The sequence below is a fragment of the Gekko japonicus genome, unplaced genomic scaffold, assembly GCF_001447785.1.
Source record: "Gekko japonicus isolate JY-2015 unplaced genomic scaffold, Gekko_japonicus_V1.1 scaffold5238, whole genome shotgun sequence".
Lineage (NCBI taxonomy): Eukaryota > Metazoa > Chordata > Lepidosauria > Squamata > Gekkonidae > Gekko > Gekko japonicus.
Window position 1 is genome coordinate 40,250 of NW_015162636.1, and position 12,282 is coordinate 52,531.

At 45.8% G+C, this 12,282-nt stretch overlaps 1 protein-coding gene across 1 annotated transcript; it reads left to right on the forward strand.

Annotated features, from left to right (window-relative positions):
- The first annotated feature begins 740 nt into the window (after positions 1-740).
- Positions 741-10,915, forward strand: LOC107106373 (zinc finger protein 420-like). The gene is made up of 8 exons (XM_015406508.1): positions 741-851; positions 2,430-2,541; positions 4,364-4,434; positions 4,652-4,778; positions 8,032-8,238; positions 8,631-9,136; positions 9,248-9,786; positions 9,877-10,915. Exons 1-8 carry the CDS (start codon positions 741-743, stop codon positions 10,913-10,915), a joined length of 2,712 nt encoding a protein of 903 aa, XP_015261994.1.
- Positions 10,916-12,282: the final 1,367 nt, after the last annotated feature.

Genomic DNA, 12,282 nt, shown 5'->3' on the forward strand with positions numbered 1-12,282 from the left:
TCGGTTTAAACACTTTAAAACTGTGATTTACTTAGGCGTGTTTTGATTTGCTAGCCGCCTTGGTGGCCCCTGTGAGGGCAGAAAGGCGGGATCTGGATTCTGTAGATAAAAATACATAACGAAAAATGAACTCTCAGCCGTGGTGGCCCTAGAGCTGCCCAGAAAGGAGTCCCGGGCGTGATCGAGTGGGAACAGGTCTTCATACCGATTGGCTGCACCGCACGCCACGCATTTCGACCACTGCCTGAGCTTGCCTGGGGGCTCGCCAGAAAGTCGGAGTCCATGGAGACCTTTAAGACCAACAAAGTTTAATTGTGGGTATAAGCTTTCCTGTGCATGCACACTTCTTCAGATACACTGAGACCGAGTTCCTCAACCATTACATATAGGAAGGGAGGGTTAATTGCTAGGAAGAGGTAGTAAGAGTCTGCATCAGGAGTCACTGAGCGATGGGTATAGATAAGATTGGATTACTGCAGTTGCCTTCCTAACAACCAAGCCCCCCCCCCCCAGTTATCTGAAGTGCTTATTCTGTGAACCCCAGACTTAAGATAAGTATGTGTTAATTTTGATCAATAAATACTAGCTAGTTGAACTAAAAAACAAAAATGCTTGAGGAATTCTGTTTCAATGTGTTTACAGAAGTGTGCATCCGCTTAAAAGCTTCTACCCAGAATTAAACTTTGTTGGTCTTAAAGGTGCCACAGGACTCAAACTTTGTTCTGTTGCTTCAAACCGACATGGCTACTCACCTGAATCTATCCCCCTGCTCCTGTTCATCCCAGCTGCCCACCGACCCTCACCTGGAGAAGCTGGGTGCCCCTCTGCCCCTGCCCTTTCTGCAGGAAAAAGTAAAACCCGGATCTACACGGATCCTCATGGATCCTCTGATTACTATTTTTTAGCTCCTTCAAATCCAGTGACAAATTACGTCAGATCCATCACCGTGGACTGAACCATTTTTTAAAAATGGATCCAGTACTTTGTGGAACAACAGCAATGCAAAAATATGGATCTGAGGAGTAGATCCTCATGAACTCATAGGATTTTTACATTGCAACAAAATAAAAACACTGTCATATTGTGGATTGTGGCCTAGTCTATAGGCAGCACCACAAAAATCATGCATCTGTCCCTTCGTGAGTTGTCACAGCGCAAAAACATGCTTCCAAAGTACAGATCCTCATGGCAGTGTTCCCTCTAAGCTGAGTTAGTGTGAGCTAGCTCACAGTTTTTTAGCCTCCGGCTCACACATTTTTGTCTCGGCTCAGGTAGGAGGGCTCCAGAGCAAACTAATTGATGCAGCAGCCAAATCGCTTGCTCACAACTATAATGCCAGTAGCTCACAAAGTAGAATTTTTGCTCACAAGACTCCACATCTTAGAGGGAGCATTGCCTCATGGAGGCACATGATTTTTCATTGGGTCACCCCAAACTCACCATCCAATCACATCACCCAATTACCTCTCCCAGTGGCTTCATACAGATATTAAATAAGATGGAGCCCTGCAGCACCCCACAGGTCAATGGCCATGGGACAGTAGAGGAATCCCTCAGTATATTCTTCTGAGACCTTTGGTTTCTTTCTGCTTTTTCGATCTCTACCTGCGGGTCCCCACGGGTCAATGGCCATGGGGCAGAGCATGAATCCCTCGATAATTTCTTCAGAGACTTTTGGTTTATTTCTACTTTTTTGATACCTTTCCCTCTCCCTCTTCAAAGCCAGGTGAGAAAGGGCATCTTTCCGCAGTCGGAGGTGACTCAAGAAAAGGGGATGGCGATGGAAGAGCAAGACCCAGAAGGACCTGGAATTAGCAAGAGAGGAAGGGAAGGCCCCCATCCCATACAGGCTGGGAGCGATCTTCAATTCTGGCAAAGAGCTGCTCCAGAGGTCCTGGCTCATGAAATGATGACCACAGACGTGTCCAGCCGATGCTTCCGGCAGTTCCATTACCATGAGGCCGATGGGCCCCGAGAGGTCTGCAGCTGGCTCCATGGACTTTGCAACCAGTGGCTGGAGCCGGAGAGGCACACCAAGAAGCAGATCCTGGACCTGGTGATCCTGGAGCAGTTCCTGGCCATCCTGCCCCAGGAAATGCAGTGCTGGGTCAGAGAATGTGGGCCGGAGACCAGTTCCCAGGCGGTGGCCCTGGCCGAAGGTTTCCTCCTGAGTCAGGCAGAGGAGAAGAGGCAGGCCGAGCAGGTGAGAGGGTTTCTTTTTCTCCATTCAAGCAATGATCTCTGCCAGATATTTCTACCTTTGGAAAATTCACTAAGCTGGGATGAAAGCCCTACCCTGATTCTTGCCCCTGTGGCTGAAGCTGTTCTACTAGTTGATGCAGGAGTGAGGAGTCTGGGAGTGAGTCAGGATCCGTTTCCTTGACAGGTTCCATTTCTTCACATACCTGTCTCTTTTGCTGCTGTTTCAGATGTGGGAACCATCCGTGACGGAAGCCAAACTCTCTGCGGTGGAAGGAGTTCCTTCAGAGGAGTGGCAGAGAGCGCAGGCCCAGGAGCATGCCCAAGAGGCCCTCTCACATGGTAAGGGTAGCTTGGGAATGGGGCACCCAGTGAAGTTGATAGATAGTAGGTTCAGGTCAGGAAGAAAAGGAAATCCTTCTGCACACGACACAGAGTGGACTTGTGGCATTCATTGCTAGTGGATGTAGTGGTGGCCACTGACGACAAAAGGGGATTAAGACACAGGGAGGGGAAAACAAACTTGACCCAAAAACTGGAATCAAGAAACCACAAGGGTAAGAAAGAAGTCTAATAATGTCTAAGAACCTTGTTTAAACCTATAAAATAGAAAAATTCATGTATTTATTAGAGAGGCAGTTAAAAACAAATAAGAGCCCAATGATAGCCTCGTTGAAGTGGCCTGAACACAAAGGCCAATACAAATGAACTGATGTGTTTCCGCCCTATTGGGGGCCTTCTTCAGAGGTCAGTTTGAGGTAAAAGCCAAATGGTGGTGGCACTTCTCTAGAACATTCCACACGCTCCGGAATTGGTTGGCGCCCTGGTGTGTCACTCAGAATCTGTCCCTATCCACTGGCTGCATTGCTTGAGTCTCACCTCCAACATTCTAAACAGTTTGGTGTTCATCTGCCCCCTATAGCCAGTCAGAACACAGAGGTTATTTACATATGCAGCCTCATTGGCCTTTGCCTCATTATATGCTGCTGAGGTGGCCCCCGTATGACATCCAGTGTGACATAGCAGTCAGGGCTTCAGAGCACGGGAGAGGCTATAGGTGTGTGTGGGGGGGTGGAAAGCTGAAGAGTAAGGGGGAAATAAAGGTTGGTTGATGATTGGCTGGGAAGCAGATAGGGTTGCCAACTCCAGGTGGGAAATTCCTAGAGATGTAAGGGATGGAGCCTGGAGAGGGTGAGGTTTCAGGAGGCATGGGACCTCGGACAGGTACAAAGCCACAGACTCCACCCTCCAAACCAACTATTCCCTTCTGGGGAACCATCATTGCCAATCTCCAGGTGAGGGCTGGAGATCACTCAAAATTACAACTGTTCTTTAGGTAGCAGAGATTAGTTCCTCTGGAGAAAATGGTGGACTCAGTGTCATTATACCCTGCTGAGGTCGCCACAGCAAATTGACACGGAGCGTCCAAGGCCGGGGCACCCGCCCAGAGCCTCTTTCTTTTTATTTCCACAACGGGCCTTTTTCCTAGTGTTACAATATCACATATTACAATAAGATAACCAATGTTAATACTGGACCAAGAAAAGGAATGCAGGAGAAAAAAGAAAATTGAATATGATTAATCAAAGGGGGATCAACTCCATTCTTGTTCACATGAATTGAAATATTCATTAAAATATATATATTTCAAGGGAGTCAAGGCAGCTCAGAAAAGAAAAAGGTAGACAGATCTGGGCACAGCTGTTTGCTACGGTGAATAAATGGAATCTCCACATTCTGGGGCCGCACACCTCTGAAAACCATACCTCTGTGACGTCATTTCCACACACACGCCCTTTCCTCCCAGCATCCCAGACACAAACGTGCGTGGGGGGGAGGGGGGGACAGGAGGAGACAGGCATGCTTGAGCCTTTGATCTGACCCATCAGGGATGCTGTCCTGTTTTTGAGCTCTGGAGTTCACAGGGCACACTTCAAGTCTCACAGAAGTCTGAAACATGTTGGCACCATGAGGCTCATGGGTACCTGCTGCTTCTCTCCCACCTCTCCCACAATTGACTAAAAATCCTTGTAGATTTTATGGAATGTACCCAAGGCACAGTTTCCCACCTGGGAACGGGGCTGCAAGGAGCAGTATTCAGACAAGCAAAAAAGATAGGAATTCGAGGCTGACACCCTTTCTTCCCATTTTCTCTCCTTTACAGGCAGTGGAGAGAAGCTGTTGAGTGGTCGTCCTTGCAGCGGTGTGGAAATGGCTGCTGCACTTCCAGTCCAGGTAGGAGAGATGAGCAGGGGACAGCCTGGGACCTCCCCCTTTCTCAAGGGGGCTTTTGTTCCTGCAGTTGACTCTTAGGAGGCCTGCCTGAGAGAGGCTGTGAGCACCCTTTCCCCATGCCGAGCTCTCCATCCTGCGCCCTCCCAGCATGCCCCCTTCCAGAGTGCCATCTCTGCCTGGCATGATCTCTGACGAGGGAATCTGCCTTTTCTTTCAGTCTCCGACTTCCTTTGAGGAGGTGGCGGTGGATTTCACGGAGGCGGAGTGGGCCCTGCTGGATCCAGGCCAAAGAGCTCTCTATAGGGAAGTCGTGCTGGAGAACTACAGGAGTGTGGCCTTTCTGGGTAGGTGCTTGTTTTTCATATGATACATGAATCAAACTCTTAATCAGCAATATGTTGTTTTGAGGCCCACCCAGGTACACTCAGCCCAGCGACGGAAGGCTCCTGCCTGGCCCAGGGATAACTAGATAGACTCTGAAAGGAGCCAGTTCCTAATTTCTCAGCTGCCAGCCTTTCTAACACGCCTCTCCACCTGGACAGGACTACTGTCATCCACTCTGACTGTGATCTGGAATGGATCCATCCACAGTATACTCTTTGGGATTGTGGACTTTAATCCTTACCATGTTTCCATCCTTATGGAATAATTTGTCCTCTTCATTGACCGTCTTTCCTTCCAAATCTTAAGAATAATCCCTTTCTCTCCTGAAGAAGCCCGTAATGTGAGAGACACTGCAGTGGAGACAGACAGCGACCTTTTGTCCAAAGAAGGCGTGGAGAGTTTCTCAAGAGGATCTCCGGAGAGTATTTCGTTCCCGTGTGACCTGGCTGAGAGTAGGTAGCGGTTCTGTCAAGGGAATGGGCAAGGGACAGCCATGGGAGATAAGGTTCCAAGTAATATTCTTGTTGACAAGTTGGCGAAACGTTGCTTGGATCCCACTACTTTTATGTGGATCTGTTACTGGTTGACAGATTGCACCCCAAGAGTCCTTATTAATGGTTCCATGTTCTCTTGGAGAGGTGTGCCTCAGGGATGTGTGCTGGGACCTATTTTGTTCAGCAGCTTGATAAATGATTTGGATGAAGGAATAGAGAGAATGCTTATTAAATGAGCAGATGATACTAAATTGGGAGGGTAGCAAAAAGCTGTTGTAAGCTGCCCTTAGCCGGCCATGGCTGGGAGGGCAGAGTATAAATGTAATAAATAAATAAATACAGTAAAAGACAGAGTCAGAATACAGGATGATTTTGACAGGCTGGAAAACTGGGCCAAAACAAATAAAATGAATTTTAATGAGGATAAATGTAAAGTTCTCCATTTAGGTAGGGAAAATCAAATGCATAATTATAGGATGGGGGGAAACTTGTCTTGGCAGTAGTATGTGTGAAAAGGATTCAGGGGTCTTAGTAGATCATACACTGAACATGAGTCAGCAGTGTGATGCAGTAGCTAAAAATCAAATGTAATTTTGGGCTGTATCAACAGAAGTATAGTGTTCAGATCATGCAAAGTGATGTTTCTCTATTTTTTTCCTACTTCTTTCTTTTTTTCCCTTCTTTGGATTCTCTGTATCCTCTGAAGTAAGCACTTTAGGTTCTTCTTCTTTTCCTTCTTCAGTTGAGTCTTGTGAGTCCTCATCAGATCCTTCACCTAAATTCTGTCCATGTCTTTCAAGAAAATTTTCCAATTTAAATATTGAGTTTATATTATACCTCTTGCCCAGATAGGTAAAAAGGAGACCTTCGGGTATCAGCCATCTATAGAGGATGTCGTTCTCTCTCAGCAGTTTGGTTAACTTTGTATAGGCAAACCTTTTTTCTCTTACCCGCCATGGGGTATCTCTCAAAAATTTTAAGGAAGAACTTCTTGACAGAGCAGTTCCTCGGTGGAACAGGTTTCCTTGGGAGGTGGTGGGTCTCCTTCTTTGGAGGTTTTTAAGCAGAGGTCAGATGGCCATCTGACTGCAATGCTGATTGTGTGAACTTAGGCAGATCATGAGAGGGAGGGCAGGAAGGGATGCATCAGTGCCCTTGGGGCCTTTCTTACGCGCCCAGGGAAATGCTGATTGCCCCTTGGTCAGGATCCAGTTTTATCCAGGTCAGTTTGACCAGGGATTCTGGAGGTTTTTTGCAATTTTCTGGGCATGGAACGAGTCACTGGAGGTGTGGGAGGGGGTATTTGTGAATTTCCTGCATTGTGGAGAGGGTTGGACTAGATGACCCTGGAGGTGCCTTTCAACTCTATGATTCTATGATTTATGCTTCACTTCTTAGCAACTCTTGGTTTGGTGGAATTGTCAAGCCTACTGGGTAAGGAGGGAGGGAGGCCTTCTGAGGCCTGAGATCTGTGAGGCTCACAAACTCCTTCTGGGCTGAGCTCAGCTGTGGCTCTTTTAATCCCTTTAGAGGCTGAGGTATCTTTAACTGCTGGATATTCCAGGGAAAGGAGCCCTGCTGGATGAGGTCAAAGGCCTGTCAGCTCCTCCCTACAGTGGTCACCTAGATGAATTCGGGCCTTACCTGCCCCCGTGCACAATTGGCAAAACTTCTAAGAATCATGGGGTCCCCTTTGAACTCGGGGGGTTCACATAGCTTGGTCCTGTCTTCTCCCTTCCCCCCTGAGAAGAGACTTCAGCCTCCAGGTGGGACCTGAGGATTCCCCAGAATTACAGCTCATCTCCAGATGGCTGCTTTGCAGGGTGGAATGGATGGCTTTGTACCCCCACTGAGGTCTCTGTCCTCCCCAGGCTCCTTCCCCAAATCTCCAGGAGTTTCCCAACCTGGATCTGGTAACACTACCCTCGAGTATTCTTGGGGGAGGCTGAAGACCAAGTCCTCTTTGCTTTGGTCACAACTGGAAGGAAACTCTCTTTGTAGTTCCAGGACTGGATATAATAATAACTTCTTTTATTTAATCAGCCCTAGCAAAGAATCCAAAGACCTGTATGGCAATTCCAATGTGAAGGGTGGGGGAATGATTCCTTTCCAATTTTTCCATTAAAGCACATATGGGGAGTTTTCTGGAGGAGAGGGAAAGGCATAATAGAAGAATGGCTCTACTAAAAGGCCTGGTTGGGAAGGGGGGAAATTCGAGGCTCGGTTGGCGGGGGGGGGGAGAAATGCTGACGAAGGAGATGCATACCCATGGATGAGGAGTGCCTGATTCGTATTTTGGATGCTGATATGTGGATATGGAGCTGCGGTGGCTCAAGTGGTTAAGACGCTGAACTCCAGGCTGTGGAAGGTCAGTAGTTCAGCAGTTCGAGCCCCGAGTGTGCCGCATGATGGAGTGAGCTCCCGCCTCTAGTTCCAGCTCCTGCCAACCTAGCAGTTCAAAAGCAAGAAATTGCAAGTAGATAAATAGGTACCACTTTGGTGGGAAGGTAACAGCGTTCCATGCGCCTTGGTGTTTAGTCATGCCGGCCACATGACCACGGAAACGTCTTCGGACAGCGCTGGCTCTTCAGCTTTGAAACGGAGATGAGCACCGCAACCCTAGAGTCGGACTCGACTGGCTTTCGAGCAAGGGAACCTTTACCTTTACCTTTTTATGTGGATATGTGGATGCTGATTGGATCTCTCTCTATTTCATCAGGAGAGGCAGAGGAGACAGCTGGGGAATTTCAGAGGTTCTCATCAGAAAAAGCCAAGAATGAAGAGGCCAAAGGAAACTTTGGGGATGGAAAAGAACCAAAAAGGCAGGAGACAATCCACAGAGAGAATATGAAGGATAAACTCATGTCTCAACAAGGAAGTGGCTTCCACGAATGCCCAGTACAAGAAGAAAGGCCAGCCAAAAAAGGTGAGGAACGAAGGGTTTCAGAGAATTCACTTCAGAGAAAAAGAAAATAAAAGCATGGCCTCTTGAAAGAGCTTCCATTTGGAGCACAAATGTAGTTTTTCTGGAACAAATTCCCTGAGGAGAAAAACCATGTAATTGCTTGAAGTGTGGAAAGATCTTCAGTTGGAAAGTGGCCCTTAGTTCACATCATATAACTCCCTCGAGAGCTATATAAATGGTCAGGGTACAAACCAAACCTCTCTGATGCAGCAGGCTTTAGTGTAATTTTCAAGCGTCCATTATTGTACACTTCAGTGTACAACAAAAAGAAGCCACTGAAATGTGAATGGAAATTCAAGTGCAGATCAGACCTCCTTGCGTGGGGGATAACGGGATCTCTGTTTTTCTTCCAGCAGGGGACCATCAGGGGAATGAGGACAATGAGGAACTGCATCATCTGTCGCCAGGTGATGTCAAGAATGAAGAGTTGAGAGGAAACATTGGGAATCAAGGTAGACCTAAGAAGCAGAAAAGAAGACACATGGTCAAGAAGAGTAATGAAATCATTCCTTGCCAAGGGAGGGATTTACTTGAAGTGATTCACGAGGCAGACAAAATATACAAGTGCTTGGAGTGTGGAATGAGCTTCTTGGATCAATCCCAATATCATATGCATTTAAGAATGCATCCTGGTAAGAAGAGCCATCAATGTTTGGAGTGTGGAAAGAGCTTCAGATGCAAAGCAGACCTCCTTAGACATCAAAGACTCTACACAGAAAAGAAAACAGATAGCTCCTCAAACTATGGGCAGAGTCTCCCACAGAAATCAGGCCTTGGTCAAGAGAAGATTCATTCAGGAGAGAAGCCATTGATTTGCTCAGAGAGTGGAATGATATTCTCTGAGGGAACAATGGATAATGTACATTCTCCGACGTGCAGTATAATGAAGGGACAGAAATTTTTTCCATTTGGAAAGTACTTCAGATGCAAATTACAATTGGAGCAACAAAACCCCCAAAGAAGTAAGAAACTTTTTGAATGCTCAGAGTGTGGAAAGAAATTCAGTAGTATTTCTGATCTTCGACGGCATCAAAGGATCCACACAGGGGATAAACCTTTTGAATGCTTAGAATGTGGAAAGAAATTCAGTTACATTTCGTATCTTCAGCGGCATCAAAGTATCCACACAGGGGAAAAACCTTTTGAATGCTCAGAGTGTGGAAAGAAATTCAGACATATTTCGTATCTTCGACGGCATCAGAGAATCCACACAGGCGATAAACCTTTTGAATGCTTAGAATGTGGAAAGAAATTCAGTTACATTTCGTATCTTCAGCGGCATCAAAGTATCCACACAGGGGAAAAACCTTTTGAATGCTCAGAGTGTGGAAAGAAATTCAGGCAGAGTAGCAATCTTCACCAGCATCAAAGAACCCACACAGGGGAGAAACCTTTTGAATGCTCAGAGTGTGGAAAGAAATTCAGTCACATTTCTGATCGTCGCCGGCATCTAAGGACCCACACAGGGGAGAAATCTTTCGAGTGCTCAGAGTGTGGAAAGAAATTCAGGTCAAATGGCCGACTTCAGGTGCATCAAAGAAATCATGCAGGGGAGAAGCATTTTGAATGCTCAGTGTGCAGAAAGAAATTCCCTCGCAGTTTTCTACAGGTGCATCAACGAACCCACACAGGGGAGAAACCTTTTGAATGTTCAGAATGTGGAAAGAGCTTCAACAGAAGTGGCAGTCTTCACCGGCATCAAGGAACCCACACAGGGGAGAAACCTTTTGAATGCCCAGTATGTGGGAAGAAATTCAGTCGGAGTGGCCATCTTCACAGGCATCAAAGAACCCATACAGGGGAGAAACCTTTTGAATGTTCTGTGTGTGGAAGGAAATTCAGTCGGGGTTTCAGTCTTCGTTGGCATCAAAGAATCCACACAGGGGAAAAACCTCTCGAGTGCTCAGTGTGCAGAAAGAGATTCAGGCAGAGTATCAGTCTTCACAAGCATCAAAGAACCCACACAGGGGAGAAACCTTTTGAATGCTCAATGTGTGGAAAGAGATTCAGTCAGAGTGGCAATCTTCAGTTGCATCAAAGAACCCACACAGGGGAGAAACCTTTTGAATGCTCAGAGTGTGGAAAGAAATTCTGCCGCAGCAGTGATCTTCAGGTGCATCAAAGAATCCACACAGGGGAGAAACCCTTTGAATGCTCAGAGTGTGGAAAGAGATTCAGTCAGAGTGGCAATCTTCAGTTGCATCAAAGAACCCACACGGGGGAGAAACCTTTTGAATGCTCAGAGTGTGGAAAGAAATTCTGTCACAGAGGTGATCTTCAGGTGCATCAAAGAACCCACACAAGGGAGAAACCTTTTGAATGCTCAGAGTGTGGAAAGAAATTCTGCCGCAGCAGTGATCTTCAGGTGCATCAAAGAATCCACACAGGGGAGAAACCCTTTGAATGCTCAGAGTGTGGAAAGAGATTCAGTCAGAGTGGCAATCTTCAGTTGCATCAAAGAACCCACACGGGGGAGAAACCTTTTGAATGCTCAGAGTGTGGAAAGAAATTCTGCCACAGAGGTGATCTTCAGGTGCATCAAAGAACCCACACAGGGGAGAAACCTTTTGAATGCTCAGTGTGTGGAAAGAAATTCAGGCGGAGTGGCCATCTTCAGGTTCATCAAAGAACCCACTAAGGGGGAGGACATCAAGGAAGATGGCTAGCTGAATTCACAGCTCCAGCCCAACAATTTTTGCCTCCTAAACATGTAATAGATTATGTGTAGCAATTTTTTTTAATTTATATTTTATTGGAATAGAATACATCAAGATACAAAGCTAATACATGAATACATTAGAAGTACAAAGAAGTCCTGAATTAGGAATCATTGTAATGATTTGAAGATACAATATATAGCGTGCTTACTATAACGTCATATCTTTTAGTCATGTACCAAACTTTATAAGTTTAGTGAAAAAGTTATTTTTCAAAATTTGCCAACCATAGTGCAGTTGAAAGTATACCTGTACACATAGAAAGTCAGATCTACACTGTTATATTAATCAATTATTGCAGTAGAACAATAAAACAGATAACATTGAGTAAAGCCTTATAAGGGGAAGTGCATCCTAACAATTTTAACCTTCCATGTTTCTTTGATAGAATAAAATAGAATTCAAAACGACTTTTGAAATTGTAGCCAGGAAGTGGGTATGTGTTCTTCCTTAGTTAGGAAATCCAAGATGGGTTCCCATTTTTCCATAAATGATGATCTGATTGGTGTGATTGAGGCATCGTTTATTTTGTTAGTGACACAATCCATTAAGAACTGGTCCCATAATTTTCGAAACCAGAGCTGAACAGTGGGTGGATTGACATCCTTCCAGCAGGTAGCAATGGATGTTCTTGCAGCAAATATCATAATATCCAAAGTTGTCTTTTATATATTTTTTCTATATATACCGGCCAATGTCCCAGAAAGAGGTTCTCAGGAAAGATTGGCATGTCTATGTCTGTAATAACTTTGACATACTTCTGTATTTCCTTCCAAAAAGTGTTTATTATTTCACACTGCCACCAGCAGTGGGCAAATGTGCCCACTTGTTGGCAGCTTTCCAGCACAGAGGAGCCTTTGTTGCACTCATATGTGACATTTTTTGTGGTGTGAGGTACCATCGTACCATAAGTTTAAAGTTTTGTAGTTCCATGGATACTGATCGAGGGAAATTAGTTGTTGAGGTCCAAAGCCCAGACCAGAATGCATCATTCAGAGTGAGGGAATAGTCTTTCTGCCGAGAAGTTTGGTATGGCAGAGATTTAATATAGGCAGAAATGGTATTTGAAGCTTCAGCAACTAGATGAAAAAACCTGAAGAGCTATTTTGAATCTGTTGAAGCTACTGTGACTAGGGATGGTCACAAACTTGCCCATTACCAAGTACAGTGGTAACATTGCTTGGGTTGTGGTTTGTGAACTGAGGTTCGTGTGATCTCCCCCGTGACACTCCATGTGGTTTTTCAGTGGTTCATGCAGTTTGTCATGGGAAGTGGGTGGTGGTGAGAG

What these genes read in the sequence shown, in the direction of transcription:
- LOC107106373 (XM_015406508.1), top strand. Translation starts at nt 741, where the DNA reads ATGGCTACTCACCTGAATCTATCCCCCTGCTCCTGTTCATCCCAGCTG. An exon ending in CTGAGGGAACAATGGATAAT is followed by an intron (nt 9,137 to 9,247) that starts GTACATTCTCCG and finishes AGAAGTAAGAAA; the next exon opens with CTTTTTGAATGCTCAGAGTG. An exon ending in GAGTGTGGAAAGAAATTCAG is followed by an intron (nt 9,787 to 9,876) that starts GTCAAATGGCCG and finishes ATTCCCTCGCAG; the next exon opens with TTTTCTACAGGTGCATCAAC.